The sequence below is a fragment of the Fistularia commersonii genome, chromosome 28, assembly GCF_037954325.1.
Source record: "Fistularia commersonii isolate RoL2024-O1a breed Wild chromosome 28, RoL_Fcom_v1.0, whole genome shotgun sequence".
NCBI classification, from domain to species: domain Eukaryota; kingdom Metazoa; phylum Chordata; class Actinopteri; order Syngnathiformes; family Fistulariidae; genus Fistularia; species Fistularia commersonii.
In genome coordinates, this window is record NC_141311.1 from 12,359,567 (window position 1) to 12,380,496 (window position 20,930).

Here is a 20,930-nt window from a genome sequence, read left to right on the forward strand (position 1 = left end):
AGCTTACCATAGTTTTGCTATTTGAGCCCTCAAGAAGGGGGTTGGCCCTAAAGAAATATGTGACACTGTGACCCTTCCAGCTCTCACAGTGAAAGGACTCATTAACATCTTTACAAGATAGTAGGGTCACCTGAGCAGGGGTTCGAGTGGTGGTTGTTTGGGTTGGCTGTGAGTCAACCCATTAAATCATGATGAGTTGCAAGCACCCTTTATATGCTTAGAATAGCCGCACCTCCTTAAGTTAGTGAGAACTGAAGGATCAATTTCGACGAGAGGTGAAGTCAAGGTGGTCCGCTCACCAACATTTAGCAGTAAATACCGCAAGCTGGGAAACTAGGAGATTTTACAGATATGTTGCTATACACTTAGGGAGTACCACCCTTTGACTGTTGTTGACATTTGACAGAAGTGCCAGTTTCAGACTACGCATGCCATCTGCAGCTGATCCTGAGATTGCATACAAAACAGCCTGTGCCATGACTTTACTGTTAAAGGCTAGTGAGCAGATACAAATCTTCATTTAGCACACAATAACTTTTCAATGAAAGGAAAAGTCACCAATGACACAAGTCCTACACAACCTGCATGGGGAGAATATGTAAACAAAGAAAGGCCCCTCTGTCAGAATCAAATCAGGAACCATTATGCATTTGGACGGAACCACTGACCACTATGCCACCACGTCATCCATTATTAAAAATAAAATACAAGTTACCAGAACAATAAACTAAGGCCCCTTCAGTCTTTTTTCTGACCTTGGGGACACACAAAAGGCTAGAAGCCTGCCAGCACAGTGTACGCCCAAGCACATATAACTTTGCCTTAAAATCCGCTCTCACCCAAACAGGAAGCCAGTGGAGCTAGGCAGCACCAGAGTAATACATTCGAATGTACTTGCTGTGGGCACAATAGCACTGTTTCATTCTGAACATTTTACAGGCCTTCTACCCTGTTAAAAGGGCATTACAATAATCCATCCAAAATGTCATGAATGCATGGATTAAGACATGTCTGATTTTAGCAATGTTTCAAAGTTAGAGGAAGGCGACTGGTAACATCTAAAACATGGAGGTCAAAAGAAAACGGCATGTCAAAGAACACACAAAGGTTCCAGTCACTGCAATGAATTAATTACCCATGATCAAAAGAATGGGTGAAATTATTGTATAAACAACTCAGCCTCACTTATCCAATGATTATCATTTCCATTTGGCTTAGTTTAGGTGCAAAAAATGCAGATAACCAGCTTTTAACAGCAGTCAGACAGGCACCAAGTTGAAATGTATGCAGTCCATCTATGTTCAGTGGCACGTACAGCTACAGATCATTTGCATAGCAGTGAAGGTCCATTTCGAATGAACGCTGAATCTGGCTCTCTGCTACCATGTATATCGGAAACTGCAGCGGACCAAGAACTATACCCTGTGGAACCTCATACCACTAAGCACAGGGCTCAGTGGGGTTACTGTTAAACAGAAGACTGTGAGATCTCAGAGACAGCAATGAAATAAACCACCGCAGGACCTGATGTGAGATGTCAAAGAAATTCTCCAGTCTTACCAACAACATACTGCGATCCGCTGTTGTCAGAGAGTATGACTCCGAGTCTCCTGACAGTGAAAAACTATTCAACTATTTACCATTGTAATTGCTATTTCAGTGGAGTGGTTTGTTCTAAAAGCAGACTGAGGTGCCTAAAACAGGTTATTTGCTGGTAGCTACTGAAGAAGTTGATTTGAGACTACTTTCTCAAAAACCGTCGGCAAACAGACAAAGTTTGAGACAAATCTGTTTGTCAGCTAGACAAGATCTAAATTATGATTTAACCACTGCAGTTTGAAAAAAGCTGGGAAAACTGAAGAAAATGGCAAGTGTGACAATGACAACATGACAAATTGTCATTGCTTCAGGCCCAAATGTCGACCATAACTCTAAAAACCCAAGCTGGCAGAGGACCCAGAGGATCCAGTGAGCAGATTATACCTTGGGCTGTCATAACACCCTTGGTAAGAGCTTCTTGAGGGATACATTTAAACTCATGGAAACCATGCCCTACATTTATGGGCCTACCAGTAGAGTACTCCACCTTACCACTGAAAGATTCAGTTGCCCTCTGGTTCTTAAAACTAAATACTGTCATGCCAAGATGACTGATCTACTCCATGGCATTGCGGTCTACAAAACTCCTTAGTGCAATTCCCCTGGCAGCTATAGGAAGAGCTTTACCAACCTGCTCAAAATGGCTGGTAAATGATAGTATTGCATCACTTCAGAGGATGTCATAACAGTAACAAATTCATTGATACAAAAGACTGTCTTGGCCAACAAGACAAACCTTATTGGAGCCCACATATGTACCCTGCTGGATCTCGTGCCAACAAACATGTGGTCAGGCTGAGGTCCTGTGGTTTCAATATAATGGAGAAAACCTCTCCTTATAATAAAGCAGCAGAGCCTTCTGTCTCTTTAGAGGCACTTTGCCCATCCACAGATTCAGGTTTGTGGATGATACTTGTGTCAGGATTAAAATGTGTGAGGTTGAAGCTTTTAAAAGATCACATCAATGCAGTGGATATTATTATTACACTGGGATAAAATGGCCTTCTTAGATTGTACAATATCTGTCAGAGAAGATAAGAAATACCAGAATTCATGTAAAGGGAACTTGCAGACTGGTCAATTCTTTGTTTTCCATTTCTCATTAGAACAAAAGAAAAGGTCATTGGAACCCTCCCTCTGACAAAATGCTCCCACAAGTGCTGACAGAAAGAAGAGAGAACAGATATAGTTCAAAAGTGTTAAAAATCTTTAGGTAACCCAATTTGCGCTTTATCAACCCATACAAAAGCACTCTGACAAGGAGTAGGACATCATCAAATTGAAGAACATGAAATTAACAAAGTAATAATTAAGTGCTCATCGTATACTAATTGCTATTCAATGCTATTTTGTTTCAAAGGGCTATTTTGTTTGCACATCAAGGTAATTTTGAGCTTGCAAGCCGCCATTGTCATTTTCTTTTGGTATAACATCTTGAAAAATTGTATTCAGTGAGTCCAGAAAGAATATAAGACTTGTTTGAATACCAATGAACAGGTCATTCCCTCGCCTTGTTTTATTCTAAGAGAAGGATTTCTCTCTGCACATTGTAGCAACAGCCTGGCCATTTTCCTAAGAACAAACAATAATTACAATTTATTTTCTTGCTAATTAGTATCACAGTCTGTCTTCACACTTTGGTCAATGTCAGTGTTGATCTAATTGCATTCCTCTATACAGATGGGCCATTCTTCACTCCTAGCAGACCAACAGACTTTGCTTCCACAGGATTCCCTGGAGAAACAAGCCACTGGGGATGCAGTAGAGGACAGTCCTCCTGATGTTGACCAATCTGACTCCACTGACTCTGAGATGGATTATAATAGTCCCACAGCAGATGGTGAGGACCTTATGTGAACGTGTGAATGTTCATAAGTGTAGTTATCTGCATATGTTCATGTGTGTCTAACAGTCAAAAGTCTTGAATTGCAGCATTGGGGGAGAGTGTGGCAGGTGTGCTGAAGTGTGAGTTCTGTGGGAACAAAGGTTACTCCCACAGATTTCTGCGATCCAAGCGCCCCTGCTCAATGTCGTATTCCAGAAGGTAAAGATATCATTCCAATCTCATAATGACACAAAACAAGTCTTTTTCATCATTTTGAAAAAAGATGGAAGTAGCTCTTTAATAAACAAGAATAGACATATCATTCTCAATCCAACTCCAATGAATTTGGAAGTTGTGTAAAACATAAATTGAAACAGAATACAAAAATTGGCAATCAGTTTCAACCTATATTCTGTTGAATACACTCCAAAGATAATATACTTCATGTTCAACTGATAAAAGTTATTGTTTTTAGCATGTATTCCCTCACTTTGAAACCTGAAAGACATTCTGAAAAAGTTGGGACAGAGGCAACAAAAGACTGTGGAGGCCGAGGAATGCCCAGATACACTTCTTAAAACCATTGCGACTCCACAGTTTGCAGTGACGTGCAGTGACGTGCAGAAAAAAACCTTAAATGAAAAAAAGAATGAAAAGGTTATATTTAACAATGAATTTCAGTATAAAGGCATTTTTCATTAACTTCACAATTTTTAGATTGTTTTTTTTATTCATAATTGCTGGATTTTCACATTTACGGAGAACAGAGATGCGGTGAGGCTGTGGACTGTTGAGCCTCAACATAGATTGCACAATGACAGCTGACTGCTGGCTTGTGCTGCACTAAGACCTTATTGCTGTCTCTCTGTATGTCGCTATTAAAATGTCCAAAGACTTTTGCTATCTAAACTACATTTGCAAATGTACAGTATTTTTTTTGGCAACAACTGTATGCATGTTACTAGTTTCTTTTGCTGAGCGATTGTAAAACGCTTGCAAAGAGTTGCTAAGTGAGGCACGCAGTGTTCGTGCCTCACCACACATCACTGACAGTTTGTCAGTTAAAACTGTACCATGCAAAGTGAAAGCCATTCATCAACAACACCAGCTTCTCTGGACCTGAGCTCACCTGAAATGGACAAATACGAAGTGGAAAACTGTGCTGTGGTCTGATAAGTCTACATTTCAAATTGTTTTTGGAAATAATGGACAATTGTGTCCTCTGGGCCAAAGAGGAAAAGGATTGTTATCAGCACAAAGTTCAAAAGCCAGCGTCTGTGGTGGTATGGGGGTGTGTTCGTGCCCATGGGACAAGGAACTTGCACCTGAGAAGACACCGTTAACACTGAAAGATACAGACAGGTTTTGAAAGAACATCTGCTACCATCCAAGTAGCGTCTTTTTCAGGGACGTCCCTGCTTATTTCAGCAAAACATTGGAAAGCAACATTCTGCACGCATTACAACAGCATGGCTATGTATTTAAAGAGTGCAGGTACTAATAGCGCAGTCAGTGTCCTCTGTTTAAAAATAACACATTTGGCTGAGTGTTGTTAAAAGAGAAGATGAAGATTTTTGGAATGTGAAGCAGGTGTCAAATTCAAAATATTGAATGTTTGCAAACTACATTAAAGTTTATCAGTTTGAACATTAGATATCTTTGTAGTGTTCTCAACTAAATATTTGTTGAAAATGATTTGCAGTTCATTGTATTCTGTTTTTGTTTATGTTTAACACGATGTCCCAACTTCATTGGAATTGGGGTTTGTATTTCATCCTTGGATTAGTTAAATAGTTAAATAAAATTCCTATGTCTGAGGTTTCAAGGAACAAGGAAATCCAAGAGATAGGACACGAAATGATTGCCTTGCCTACAGGCCTATGTGTTACAGGGTTGTTTTAATTTGTAATAAATACCAAGAGGATTAAATACAGGATATGGAATGTAAAAATACAATATATTTCAGCTGAGTGTAAATTTAAAAGGTGAATCTTTTGTTTGGTCAGCTACATTTACAAAACCAACCACCTTAAATCACAGGTATTGTGCTTAAGTGTAAGGCTTAAGGTAAGTGTAAATAGAAACCTTTTACTTTCATTTTGAAACCTTTCAAACTTTATATCTTCAAACTAAATGTTTGAGTGCCATGAAATCTATATTTAGTTATGACTAGGGCTATTGAAGAATCACAAAGAGCAAGGAACTGATTATAACTTATAGTACCTTTGTGACTTATAATCGCTGCGTGCCACTGAAGTTATTTGTTGGACCATCCATTGTTTACCAAGATATCCTTTAAAATCATTATTTACCCTGTGAGACACAGATAAAGACCTTTCCATTTTTGGCACACCTTACATTACTGTTTTAACTGTGCTGTAATGTTGTGTGCAAACCAATCCAATCATTTGTGTTAGCTATCACCCATCCATACATTTCATGAAATATTCGTCTTTATAAGCAAGTAGTTAGGATGTTGGGATAATTTTTTTTCAGGCTTCTGGCACATTCTGCTGTTTCTCTGTTTTCTTTCTTGGAGAAAGTGTTGAGGAGTGTTTATTTGTGCCCGGAGCATTTTTATCTATTAATACAGAGTAAAAATCTGCATTCTCTCTGTCCATATTCACACATGGGAACTAGAATAGGTTATGTTTCTAAACCCGCCTGCTTTTTCCGCTTTCTCCTTTGACCCACCCATGCAATACCATGAGACAATATGGCTGTGACACAAATCTGCTTCAGCATCTCATTATTCATTATTACTTATGATTATTCTTTGTACATCACCGGGACTGACTGGACAATAAGCAATCTATATACTTACAGTGAGTTGTCTTATGTGAATCAACTGATGATGAGTTATTTGATGGTCTACATATAAAACAGAAGTATACTTTTGTCCTTCATGCAGAGAGATCTTTGATCAATCAGGTTTCAAAGAACAATCAAATTCAGTGGTCTTGCAGTACTTGTAACCGAGCTCCCCCTTGTGGTGTGCAAAGGGACCTGATTGAACGTTATTTGAAAATATAATCAAAACAAAAAAAAACAAACAAAAAAAAAATTACTTTTTACTACAGTGGGATCGTTATAACAAATATGGCTGTTTCATTAAATATGTATAGACATACATAAAATGAATGTATACACATATATATTTAAATATTATTCTTCAAACTATTATACATGTATATGTATATCTTTTAAAGAATCTGAGCAGTAGCAGCACTTCATTCAAACACAATCAGTCACATGACAGACAATGATGGTAAGCTACCAAGTGGGGTATGAATAATTGGTTAGCTTTCAAACTAAAATCATTTAAGTTAACAGGAACTGTTTTAAAGAAAAATGCATCTCCGGAGAATATTTCAAATGCAGTATAGACACCTAAAGTCAACAACTGAGTTGAGCAATACATCTTAACGTTATTATGAATTATTTGAGATGTTATTTTATTATTATTATTTATTAATATATTATTTGAGACTATATGTATACCTTTGTAATTAGTCATGGGATATTTCCATGGTTCCTGTAAGATTTGTGGGGTGAGAATATTTCACAAATCTACAAATAATATGGTACATAATCTATACACAAGTATTTTGGGAAGTCACTAAGCTAGATGGAAAAACTGCAATTCATGTAGGAGCATGGATTTCTCCTTATTAGTTGGTCAGGGTTATTTTTATTGTTTTGTTCATGGAGTTGAAGAGCAGAGAAAACTTTAAGAATCACAAAGCTGCTTTACAGTTTAATGGAAAAAATGCAAAGTATGAATTTAAAATATATTGTTATTCTCCCTGTCTAGGTTCAATGTAAGCTACACGAAGCGTGCCACCTTGCAAGCAGGCTGCTGGAATCATAGGCCCACAGGCCAGAGAGGACGACCTCCACGTCAAGTCAACAAATGTTTTCTGAAACAGGTCAGACAGCAGCACTGAACCTGGGCCCTCTGGGGGAATAGAGAAGTGCTGTATTGATCTCTGGGGAAACAAGCATGAGTGACAGAGATTCCCGATGTGTAATGAAGTGGGGAGAAGACGCTTCAGCCTCGTGACATTTACAAAACTTTTATGAAAAGTTTTGAAATTACTAAGTTTTACAGTACTGCTTTAAAAAGCAGCCAGGTTCGCTTAGACATTTACTGAAAAGACTTGAGGTAAGTATTTAATTTTTGCGTTCTGCCTTACTGATTTATTCCACAATATTAATGAGTAGATAGACTAGAATACCGCATGACAGTGAAACATTGCAATAGAACAAAGTAAGACAGTACTATAGAAAAGGGCTTTCCAATTACAGTGAAATTTGCATGTCCATTTACAGTTTATTTCCCAAAGCTAAGGTACAGTGACAGTGAATTTGAATGATAATTCCATCGCCATCAGATATAATCAAAAATGATCAAGGCAAAGAAAGATTTTTCACTCAAAAAAATAATTTCATTCAAAAATGCAAAAGTGTAGTAAATAGTGGACTAAAACTTATAAATAATTTTTCAAAATAGTTCAAACTGAATAAAATAAGACAATTCATTAATCAGGATACAAGTTTGAATATATCTAACATCAGTACATTTGCTCAAGTAATGCATGTAAGGATAAATGAGAGATACCTGTATTTCAATATTTTATCATTCCTTCTTTTATATCCTTCTTTTATATTTATATTTAACAACATTTATTTGACTACTTGATTTTTAAAAATATGTTTGTTCACTCTGAATGTTATATGAAATATGCAAATATGCAAAATATACAATGTTATTTGACTAAACATTAAACCACATTTATCGAGTGATGTATTATTGTGTTATGAAATAAAACTATGCCTTTATATCTATCTCGTAGTTCCCAATCAGTTCAATAATTATGTAAATGGCAATCAACTGCACCCAGACATAGAGAAAAAAAAAAGTAAAAAAATATTGACATTATCTTTTTATCTTTTAAGATGTGATGGTTCATGGTTTGTGTTGTTGTGTGCGCCAATATAACTAAACTTGACCCTGAAAGTGTTCAAGCCACCATGCAAAAAACCTGTTGTTTCTTAACCCTTATGAGTTAAACAAAATAAACTTGGAGTATCTGTCACTGCCAATTCTTATTTGGTGAAAAGCCATCAAATCAGGTGAAGCAGTCTTCCCTCAAAATCATTTTTTTATATATGACTGTGATTGTCTTTGGCCCCCATAGGCTCATGCTGCCGCTAGATCAAGGAAAGAGACCAAGCAAAGATCCCTGAAAGATGAGGAAGAGGAAGAGAGCTCACCCAACGTCCCGATGGCGACCCGGCTCAGGACGTTGGCCGAAAGAAAGCAAAAGAGGGAGCAAGAGCAGACTCAGAGAGAGATGGAAACAATAAGTATCTCTGATGGGGAGGAAGATGAGATCTGCCCCTCTCAGTGTAGTGGGGACCAAGTGTTTTCCTTTATCAACTCTCTGCCTGGCACAATATGGCTCAAGAGAATTTTTCTATCACTGTTTTTGAACACTGTGGATGTAAATGAAAACAAGTCCAGGGGAAAATCTGCAAAAGATCCCTCTAACCTTTTAAAGTCCTGTGTGATGTGATGACTAATGGACTTACACTCATGAAGCTGGTAGAGAAACTATTTCCAGAACTGGTTGAAACATGCAAGTGTTCTCTACACAAGAAACAGACCTATTTAAATGAAAGTTGTTCTCTAGATTTTGTTTTTACCATTTAACAATCTAATCCAAATTAGGCTTTTTCTATACATGTATTTGTATCCTCTTACTTCCAACAAGAAGCATAGGTGAGAGGACAGACTAAACTTTCACAACTCTAAAAGTGACCCGATGGAACTGTGGTTGCCTCAGACTTCCACGTCACTCTCCAATGATTATCCAAAGGAACAATATTATACATCTTATCCAAGGCCACAAAACATGAAATTCCCAAGATTCTTTCTTTCCCAAGCCCTGTGAGGGTGAAGAGTCTAATGTCCTTTAGAGTGCGAAGGGTTTTCAAATGTCCTGTTTGGTTTCCATTTGTGGAGTCTGGAGGAGAATTCAGGAGGCATTCCACAAAACAGAAACTCCATGCTAATTTTAGGCCCTTTTTTTTGTCAGTCTTTCAACAGTTGTGGAACAATTGAGGTATTTTCGAATGTTCTTTAATTTTTATTTCCCAACATTATTTTCATGCAAGTATTCTTTTGATGAATAGAGTCTGCTCCAATTGTCAGAGCCCCCCTGGCCAGTCTTCCTCTTTAAAAGCCCATGTTTCACAGTAAAGAACAGAGGAAAAGTCATAATAGTGCATTTCTAAGTACATTATTACAAAACTCTTTCGCTGCTCTGAGACATCAAGTGCATTGTTTCCATGAATACACCAGCAAATGTATTGAAATTTAAAAAGAATTGGTCAGGTTAGAACAGTGAAAGAAAGACTTTATTTAGAAATCAAAGCAAGTGAATGTTAACCTCTGCCGTGGATGCTGGATACACACTGTAATTTAACTCTATTTATTCCAGTGTCTCTCCCTTGTTGTGTCTCATAGGTGGTCGGGACATCGCTTGGAAGTTTCGCTCCCAGGAAATTGACGGACAGGCTCTGATGCTCCTCAATGAGGACCACCTGGTCAGCAGTATGAACCTAAAACTAGGCCCTTCAATGGAACTCTGGTCCCACATTGACTCTCTGAAAGATGCATAATCAACTGACATTCATGGTTTCACCCAGACCAAACATGTTCCTGCTGATGTGAAGAAAAATACACACCCTGCTCCAGTCCTGCGGAGACTATGAGAGAGCACTGCCCTTCTTCAACTAAATGTACAGTTTGACCCAAGTTTCATCACAACAATAAGCATATCTTACTGTTGCCTGGTCCCATTCTGTTGCATTGATAATACAACTCCAAATATTTAGATATCAAAATGGGTTTCAAAATCCATCCATCCATCTTCTTCCTATCCCAGCTGTCATCGGGCGAGAGTTGGGATATACCCTGGACTGGTCGGTGGACGCAATATTTTGTGTAATTTGTAAACAAGGATGCTGTGCAGATGGATAGGATGGAAAATGGTATTTACAATATTGTTTATTGAACATAATTATTATAAAATCAAATTTATTTTTAAATGTTGCAGTATGATATGAATTTGGAGTAAGCGTTCTTAAATATCTGACCCCCGGCTTTGTTCAGAAAATAGAAAGGGCTTCAGGATTTCTGTAGTGTATAGTTCATTCATTTGTAATGCCCAGCTTAATGATACTGTGAAATGTGCCTGTTTGGTATTATCCCGATAGAAAGACCACATATTTCAAAATGACAGCACAAAGAAGGGAAGGCTAGCTCCCTTTTCATCTTATTGAATTGCAGGTGCTAGAATACGATGCCTCTCAAAGCTGCATCTCTTCCTTTCAGTAATAGACAGTCATACAAATTACATTTTTAACTTTAGGATTTGAAGATTCTATACCAGGGGTGGGCAAACTTTTTTTTTGACTTGAAATTCGACAGACGGGCTGGGTAACCACAAGATACGATACATATAAAAAAAATTAAAAAAAAACATTTGTTAATGGTACATATCAGACTCGTCTGACATTTTGTTTGAAGATAAAACCAGCTTGGTTTTGAAGGCTCTGACGTTTTCTTGCACTTCATGCCCAAACCAGCTTTTGCCTTGTAGCTTCACGTCCAGCTCATTCATGTGTGTCAGAATGTCCACAGTAAAGGCTATATCGCAAAGCCAATCTGTGTCATTCATTGATCCAATCATTCAATCATTCACATCAAGTACCGATCTTTGGCGGGCCGGAGTAAAACGACCAACGGGCCTGTATGGGGCCCGTGGGCCGTAGGTAGCCCACCCGTTCTATACGAACAAGTTTTTTTCTGTGCTTTTCTTCCACCTCCTGTCTCTGCATTTGGCATTTTCAATTATATTATATTATAATTATGATTATATGGTCTCACCAACCAGTGACGATGCATGTTTTAGAGACAGAGGAATTTAGGAAAAGACAGGGAGCTGAGATGGAGGTAACAGTGAAGATGTTCTCTTTGGGAATGACGACGATGGATAGGATCATGAGTCAATCAGCGGGACAGCAAATGTTGATGTTTTGAAGATAAGGACAGAGAGGCTACATACCTGTAGAATACAAAACTTTTACAACCTTCATGTAAGGATAAAAAATAAACCCAATACATTTGTTACAGATACAAGTTTATTTGAAAACAAGTTGCACCAATCTAATCTTATACCCAAGAGATAAATCAAAATATATTTTGGGAGATTGCTATAATTTAAGTGCAAAAAAAGTACAATGGTCTAGTGGAGAATTCTAAAGAAAAATCAGAGATGGGTGGGGAATTCGATGGTCCATGTCAAAGGTATTGCTGGAATGTTTTAAATGTATATTCATGGTCGGGGTGAAACGCGAACAGTTACAGAAAGTTCCCATGCACTCTATTTGGTTAAGGAAGCAGCTGTGCAAAATCTGTTGCTCATAAGACATTGATGATTATAACTGTGATAAAGTAAGATTAGTTTGATGAAAAATTAGTGTGTGCAAAGGCAATGAGGTCAGATCTGTGTAGAGGCACTGCATAGATACAATGCTAAATCTTCCACAATTTTATGCATCCTTAAGCAAAGAAGTAGAATACCAGCTGCAGTTACATCTGAAATGCATGTAACCACACAAATTTACCGTTTGGTTCGGTGCAAATGTAACATGAGAAGTTACACTGTTGTGAGGCCTTCTTACATAAGTGTCCAATAACCTGAGGCTTGACCGGAATTGTGGCCTCTACAACAGTGAAAAATTATTTTTGTGGAGGGAAAAAAAAATAAAAATCAAAGGTGGCACGGTGTGGCAGTGATTAGTGCCTCCGCCCCACAGGATGAAGGAGCCTGGTTAAAATCCAAAATCCCATTTCTGCTCTACCTGTGTCCCTCCGGGTTCTCCGGTTTCCTTCCACAGTCCAAAAACATGCAGCAGGTTAATTGAAATAAATTGTAAAAATTGCTGAGGTGTGTGAATAAGAGTGAATTGTTGTTTGTCTATATGTGGCCCTGTGATCAACTGGCGACCAGTCCTCTCGACCAATGAGTGTGATAGGCTCCATCATTCCAGCGACTCTTAAGTGCAGGATAAGTGGTAGATAATGAATGGATTAATTAAGAGCCAAAATAAAGATTGATCATTCTTCTGTCATACTTTTAAAAAAGGGTTTGCACTAATATTAATGACAATTACAGTACACTTACAGTAATATAGTCTACAATAATAAATTAATGTAACCACAGGAGTTAGCCTTTTAATAAATGGTTTTGAATGGTTTGCTTCCTGATTGAGGTGTGAACTAAAGGTCAGACCCAGAAGGGAGGCAGCATAGCTTATTATGACAACTGACAAACCACCTCTGTGTTTGACACCAGCAGAGCTGAAGGCAGGAAGATAGTTAAGAATGAAAATGTCATTACTGAATGACCGCATTAAGGCAGATTAAGGCTGCTAGGGCCGAGGTTGTCCTTCTCTGCAGATATGGACTTGACCAACTCCTCTACCCAGCGGACTTCAAATGCCACTTGCTCAGCCAGGGCCTCGTAGCGGTTTTCCAGGCGACCAAACTTCCGCTGGAGGATGTAGGCAGTCTGCATTGTGAACCGGGCAGCCTCCTGGCTCTTCTCGCGCTGGGCCTGGGTCCGCTGCAGCTCTTGGCGAATGTGGCTCAGGTTGCTGGAGATACTTTGGTTCTCCTCTTTGTACCAACCCTCCTTCTCTTCATATATGGACAACAGGGCGGCTACATCTTCCTGGCACGAGCGTTGATTGCGCTCTAATTTCTTCAAGCCCTCCTCTGCTACAGCAATCTCTTCTAGTACTTGAGAGAAGCGCTCAAAGTTGACATAGGTGTTGTTGGGTGGCATGCTGGAGTGGGACTTGATGGTGTATTCTTTAAGACGAGTGGTCTTCAGCCGGCGGCGCTCAGGCTTGTGATCCCTCTCCTCTTGCCGTACATTACGTCTCTTAATGACCTGGACAGGGAAAAAAAAACATCAGAAAGACGATTCTGATTTTGAAATGTTTAAGGCAACTTTCCCTAGATTAACCCAAAACAAGTTAGGCAAGGAATCAACTCAATGTCAACTTAACTACTGCCTTGCTGTTTATTTATTGCTAGCTCCTTTGTTATACATGAGTGTATTCTGCTGTTACCCCTGACCTTAAGAATAGGAGTCAAATGTACGACCAAAAATGCTAAACTACATGGACTAAAGTCTGCTATTGGCTCATCTTTTAAGATTCATTAAGAAGATTGGTAACTACATGGTACTATACATGGTGGTTGAAGTATGCAAGAGATCTTGAATAACTAAGTTAAAAAATAGAATCAAATTCAAAATCACTTTCAGGATTTCCAGGAAATTCTATATAAAATGGTGACTACGAGGCTGTTTTGACTGTGAAAGGGTTTGTTGTTTTTTAGAAAGACAAATTGATCTGTCTCCATTTTAGATTGTATTTTTTATTCAGTTAAAGACATGTTTGTTTCATTTTTTGTTTTGTTGTCTTTAGATTTGGCATTAAATACTTGCTATTGATTTAACAATTGTCTTGATTTAATGCATGAAAGAATATATAATTACGAGTAGTTATGAAAATTATAAACAAATGTGTTGTATACTTTAGCATTATAACCTACAATGGTAGGTTTACTTTTCTATTTAATTCAGAATTTTCATTCAAAAGTTATTAGTCCGTGTCAGAAAGAAATTGTGTCCTAAACGTGTCCTAAATGTCAACCATTTTACATTGCTGATCCACCAGGGATGAGTATACCATAGTATTGACATTAGTTATACATGGATAATGATGATACATCATGAAAAACATGTTAGATAATGTGACTGATGTCCTCTATGGTCCTCCATGGTGAAAAGTAAGGTAATAAACTGAAATTCTTGCTTGGTGTTTCACAAAAAAAATCTTCTGAGAAACTGTTTTTTTTTTTTTTGTTGTTTTTTTTTAAACAACTGCACAAACAGCTACCTATTATTTGTAGAGTGGGCTGTCAAATTCTGTCAATCTACATCAAAGATAAGTCTGCCTACCGTTGTCCCACCCAACTACAACTAAATCTCTCTTTCTGTTTTCAACAATCCTTTTAAAACTGAAGAGGTTAGAAAGTGTGACATGTCACAAGCAGTTTGGCCACAACCGGAGCAACAAGTTGCAAAACATTAATTAGGAGTACACATTTTACATCCTTTTTTGAGATACTTCTTCTTTCGGCTTTTCCCTTCAGGGGTTGCCACTAATAATACTGCATTAGTCACTGGTGAGGAACCAGCGAGCAGAGGCAGCAAGTTGCATCAGCGTTTTACTCACTGGGAGCTAAGCATTGGAGTGCCAAACGAAATCATAATGGTCTATGATCTGTCTATGATCAATAATCTACATCTAAGATTTGCATGATCTGTCAATGGTCAATACTATGCAAAAATATACCTTTATCCATGGATGTTCAAGACTGTCATCAATCGTCATTCGTTTCCTGGAATAAAAAAGGGGAAAAATTTGACTGTTCAGATAGTGGCCAAGGGTTGTAGCCTGCAGAATAAAATTATCTGTTCGAAAAGGTTCTAACTTGGGATCCTTGACCAGCAGACGACGAATGAAGTCTTTGGCCAGCTCACTGGTGTTGCTGAAATACTCCTCGTCAAAGTCATAGTTGACAGCTGAGATGTTTATCAGAGTCTCCTGCTTGGTTTCTCCCAGAAATGGCGAGGCACCACTCAACCTGAATACAAACATGATTTGATTGAGACAACAGATCACCCTAACATGATTTATATTTGCATGCTAAAAGCTAGTTGTGATATTTGGCATTACTCACAGAATGTAAGTGATAACTCCGATGCTCCTGCATGAAGAAATCAAGCATGGATTAAAATGATCAGAATAACTTAGCATACAAATTAGGAAAGTAAAATTAAACATATTTTTTACCACATGTCAGCTTCAAGTCCCAGAGGCTCATAGTTGACAATTTCTGGAGCTGAAAGCAACAAATAAGGCTTTATTACAGACCAGAGGTGGAGATCTGAACAATGTCCTCTACTCGCTCGTATGGCTATAAGGTAAAAAACAACTAGTATTTATTATTTAATATTAATAACAACAAAAGCAACAGGATCTCACCAACAAACTCTGGTGTTCCGAAGATGTTTTTGAATTCATTTCCAGCTTTGATCTGATGAGCAATTCCAAAATCTATCAGCTTAATCCTGGGATTAGGAACATTTTTGTCCAGCAGCATGATATTTTCAGGCTGGGAGAGAAAATAGATTGAAAACATTAAAATAATTGAGTGAAATGTGTATTTACTTTTTGATTTTACTAAAGGAGAGAACTGTGATACCTTATAAAAGTTAACATACAAATAAAGATGGGGTCTAAGACGAGGCATACAATGCGTTTATAATATGTGTTTTGTTGGAGTTACTCAACAAAAAATGTTAAGATGAATTTTTCTTGCTTGGGGTCTTGCTGTCTTTACTTGATCAACTTATACACTAAATGGTTCCAAATGTTCCCTTCAAACTACTGTGCAATTTCAATATGGGGGGAAATACTTATGTGAATATGTATTTTTCCCAAATGAAACCGTATTAAAACTCCAATATGGGAAGCCCCAATTCATTTAAAGGGGCTAAAAAATAATGTTCTCTAACTGACTGTTACAGCGGCTTGCTTGGCTGTCTTGGTTGTTTGAGCCCAAATTTCTCCAACACTTGACAACAGGTTATTTTTAGTAAGTGAAATGATGTGTACATAATATCAAACACACACAGAGAGGTCTGCTCTATTAACTCATCCATGACTGAATACTGACCTTGAGGTCAAAGTGGGCAATGCATTTGGAGTGAAGATACTGAACACCATCCAGGATCTGTTTGAGGAACTGTGTGGCCTCCTCCTCAGTCAGAGACTCCTTTTCAGCGAGAAAATCAAAAAGCTCTCCTCCTGACACCAGCTCCAGGATCAGGATCACGTCAGTTTTGTTTTCAAATATGTCATGGAGCGTGATGATGTTGCTGTGCTGTATCTCACGCAGGATGTTGACCTCACGTTCAATTTCCTCACGGCTTACCCCCCTCCGACTTGATGACAGCCTCCGCTTCTTGATGAACTTGGCTGCATATTCAACACTAGTGCACTTCTCCTTGCACTTGCGGACAATGGCAAACTGTCCACTGCAAAGGAGACCAGAGGCGCAGAATGTTCATATTGTACATTTTACAAAAATCTATGGGACTTCCTCACTGTTTTCAAATGTTCATGTTTAGATTTAGACAGGAATTGAGCATTTTAGGTGGTGTTATTTGAAAAACTTTAAATAAAGTTTAATCTACATATTAAATGCTCACCACAACCGAGACTCATATGCAGTTTAATAAAGCGTGGTCTGCATTTGCTTTTTTTTTATAAAAAATAAAAAAGAGCAAACACCAGACAACACAACAACTGATCATGTGGTGTTGCAGGTGTGTTGCATGGTCTCTGACTCATCTTTTCAATTTACAATGAACTGACTTACCACACTATTTTGAAATGAGTAATAAGGTGGGTAGTAATTCAAAGGATGACAAACTGACATTCTCAAAATGAACAACACCTGGCCGTATTGCTATCACAGCCTCATATACTTGTCTGTATTTTTGTTTCTCTTATTCAGCTTAATGTGATGGTAATTAGACTATAATGGTTTTTGATGGGGAGAAAACGTTACGCATATGATTTCATATGATTTGGTATAGACACTTCGAAAACCCATCAGTTATAAATGGGGGGGGGGGGGATTCTGGATATTTTTCCTGATAATAAATAGGTGATGTATTAGTAACAAAATGATGCAATATAATTTGCTGAAAATTAAAATGATCATCAAAATCAAAGAGATCCAAAAATGAATGTGAAAAAATGATGCAGCAGATTGGTCAATTTTTCCAAAATCTCACAGTAGCAACTCAAAATGATACTCAGTAGCGTGTGTGGCACCAACATGCTTCTATGTATGTCTGACAATGTCAGGGAATGCTCCGAATAAGATTATGGATTGTGTCCTGGGGGATCTCCTCCCAAATCAGGACCAGGGTATCACTGAGCTCCTGGAAAGTCTGAGGAGCAACCTGGCAGCGCAGGATGGGATTGAAACATAATGTCACAGGGTTGTTCTATCGGGCTTAGGTCAGGTGAACATGGGGGACAGTCAATGGTATCAAGTCCTTCACCCCCCAGAAACTGCCTGCATACTCTAGCTGCATGAGGTATGGCATTGATGTGCACCAGGAGGAGCCCAAGTCCCACTGCGCCAGAGTAGGCTCTGATAATGGGTCCAAGGATTTCATCGCTAGTCTTTCTCTTTGAGCAGTGTATATATAGCATGTATAAAGTAACGTAAAAAAAAAAAACTGCATTAAACAGAACAGTTTTTGGAAGGATCACACAAACACATGCTATATTTCCTCTTAATTAACACTGCTCAAATACCCTATTAATATCATCAATTTATTCATTAAGTTTGTTGTTCTTTGGTTACAAAATACCCAAAACAAACAGATTAACATGGGAACCTTTTGCAAGTATTGTAATATAGTGCTGGCTGGTATTTCACCTGATTGATATGAAAATATTAGTCAAAAAACAAAAAAGAGGCTTTGCAACAATACTGTCATTGCCTATTCATCTGAAGGAAGCACTGGGGCCCTCATCCCCAAATAATAAACATGTTGGTGAGAGGAAAAAACAAGGCTGACTACATACATTTGTATAGGAAATATTGAAATAAGAGCAGATCTTAACATAGAGTCCAACTGAATCACTGCAGACGGTGAAAATTGAAGCGTACAACCTAATTGTTTTTGCGACAAAATTAATTAATGGGTAAGTTGTTTTTCCTATTACTTTATTATCTATTCAACAAAAAGCGCAGGTGAATAGCTGACATCTGCCTGGCTTTCTCTCTAACTAAGCGGTCCATGGCTAAAAAGGAAAGGCTCTTTGAAAGGCTGTGATGTCATGCTTTTGCTGCATTACTGCAGAAAACAATGAAGGGGTGAATTTCATAAACAAGGTGACTTACAAAATTATGTTATAATGTTGCTGACATGTGAGTAAATATTTTCATGCTATTCTGAGAACAAGTTTAAGAATAACGATCTCTTCAAAAAGATCTCCTCAATAAATATGTATTACGATCACATCTGATAAACATTTACTACTACCCCAAAACATTTAAAATTGCATATAACTAGAAAGGACAAGTTTATTCTACCTTACAAAAACAACAAAAAGTCAAAATCGTGGAAGTCAGGGTGTCTTTGAATAGAATTAAGATGCTGTTTAGCCTCAGTTAAAGAATACATTTTTCTTGGAAGAGTTAAGAGAACTTTTCCCATCCTACCTTTATCAACCTTTGAATATGGCAAATAAGCTTTAATGGCATTTCAAATGTGAGGTAGGTGTTCATGTGAAATAAAGGGAAAAGATGTGGCATGCCACATACCTGCCCAGCTCTTCTCCCATTTCATAATACAATTCAACATCCTCTTGCCTGAAGCCAGCCATACTGCGCTGGCTAAAATGATGACTCGATGTCTTCGTGTTAGTGGTCTGACGAAGAAAGAGCGAACTAAATGAAATCAAAGAAAACATGAACGTTATGCAGGTCTGCTCTGCCATTAAACTCACGCTTTTGGCTGAAATATATAACCATTCCCATCTGCAGAGGAGAGCATTTCACCTCTGAGTACCTTTCATCCTTATTTGGACCGAGCCAACAGCTTTTTAGACTTTCCAGCTGATGTCAGACCTCTGCATACCAGTCTGACTTACATCATCTCTTACCGTTTCTCAATTAAAGGGGCGAGAGTTAAGTAGAACTGCGTGGAACTTGGTGACTTTAAACTTAAAATACGTATTCAATGTGACCGTTCTTTAAATGAGGAAGATAAAAAGAAAGAAAGAGATTGTAAAAGGTGCTTCGCAGGGACACGGGAATAAATTACAAGTAAGAAGACATTTATGACATATCTTAATTTAAAAACATTGTATTGGAAACGTCTACTTCCATGAACAAGTGCCACGTTTAAACAATTTTGAGGAAAATAAAACAATCAGCCAAAACACAGTCAAAGAAAAACTAGCTTAACTGACGAACTAGCTAACGAAGTGTCGATTCACATTGACAAACAGTACGGGGTGATGAACAAAATATATCCCAAGTATTGTTAAAGTTCTTTCAGGCAAATACATCTAATATATTGTAATAATCTACACTTACTTTCAATGCTGAAGGATTGCTACGAGACCCTAATGAGGCTCCGAAAAAAACAGACTGTAAAATAGTCAAAAGTCAAGGCTTGCCGGACTCTAAGGGCAAAGCTTCCGCTAAAATGTTCCAAAATAAAAGGATGAGCAAATGCGTCGACGCATGCGCAGTGGTCGCCACCATCAACTACATATATAGAATATATATTGTTGTAACCATTTCCTTTAAGCACATTATTATCAAACGCTAAAGCAATCTGCTAAACATATCTCACTGTGATTGTTCTCAATTCTTTGTAAGTGTTAACCTGCGAACCCGTCCCCTTTGACGACAACTCATATCCAAAGCTCTACGTGCACTAAACCCTCCGCATTCCCATAAACAAATAGACTTGTCTGTGTTTCAGAGAACTCGAGAATAATCGAGAGGAAACAAAACAAAAACAAAATAACTTATAGTGTGTGGATGACCACAGGCTTGCCGCATTATTTTTACGAGAGATACATAGATTATGTGGGTTGCCTGCTCTTCACCCTAGCTTGGACTTCAATCACGCACGTTCTTTTCTTTTCTTCTTCCCCGACGACGCTATGCGTGCTTTTATTCTGAAGGTTAAATAGCTGAAATTCCCTTGTTTACGTCAAACCCCAATGCAGGTAACTCACTGGCAGAAGGCCGGACAGATGCCCCGTGAATTAACCCGCCGCCGTGCGTCAGCGAATAACGAGATACAGCACGCAACGGGTGCGAGTTAAGAGCGGATCCCTGCAGCACTTCAACATCTACAACCCCGAAAATGAGCGTGTTCCTGCTATTTTAATACTGTTGTTTTTTAGTGGAAAGGTGAGGCGTGTGAGCGCTTATACACCCGATTGTCACCCGTTCGTGGAGAAGCACATAAGCCAGAAGAACTTGGTGATGCTCGTGTTTACATTTTTGCTCTGAGGAGGGTTATATAGTTCAGGACATGGATGGTACAGAGGGAAAATGCGAAAAAATAGATATCTTTATGTTATGGAATGTCCAGTATTAATGTTGGTATCAAATTCGCACCTCTAGGTTCTCACCTTTTAGGGGGGCAGAGACTCAGGACACGCATGGTGTTTTAATGATTTTGTAAAGATGACTTCTGACCTCTAAGATTGTTGATGACAGAGAGTAAAAGCAAAAAACTGCGTG

At 38.3% G+C, this 20,930-nt stretch overlaps 1 protein-coding gene across 2 annotated transcripts; it reads right to left on the reverse strand.

The window, feature by feature from the left end:
* Positions 1-11,617: 11,617 nt before the first annotated feature.
* dapk3 (death-associated protein kinase 3) lies at positions 11,618-19,851 on the reverse strand. Of its 2 annotated transcripts, none has more exons than XM_086176244.1 (9): positions 19,764-19,851; positions 18,987-19,112; positions 16,314-16,674; positions 15,620-15,749; positions 15,428-15,476; positions 15,315-15,341; positions 15,066-15,218; positions 14,927-14,972; positions 11,618-13,452 (listed from the first exon to the last, which is right to left on the reverse strand). In XM_086176244.1, exons 2-9 carry the CDS (start codon positions 19,046-19,048, stop codon positions 12,910-12,912), a joined length of 1,371 nt encoding a protein of 456 aa, XP_086032370.1. In that variant the 5' UTR covers positions 19,049-19,112; positions 19,764-19,851; the 3' UTR covers positions 11,618-12,909. The 2 variants fall into 2 exon arrangements, with proteins under 2 accessions (XP_086032370.1, XP_086032372.1); XM_086176246.1 differs by having other exon boundaries at positions 18,987-19,093; positions 19,764-19,813.
* Positions 19,852-20,930: the final 1,079 nt, after the last annotated feature.

What these genes read in the sequence shown, in the direction of transcription:
- dapk3 (XM_086176244.1), bottom strand. Translation starts at nt 19,048, where the DNA reads ATGGCTGGCTTCAGGCAAGAGGATGTTGAATTGTATTATGAAATGGGA. An exon ending in CGGAACACCAGAGTTTGTTG is followed by an intron (nt 15,477 to 15,619) that starts GTGAGATCCTGT and finishes TGTTGCTTTCAG; the next exon opens with CTCCAGAAATTGTCAACTAT. An exon ending in GGACTTGAAGCTGACATGTG is followed by an intron (nt 15,342 to 15,427) that starts GTAAAAAATATG and finishes TTCTTCATGCAG; the next exon opens with GAGCATCGGAGTTATCACTT.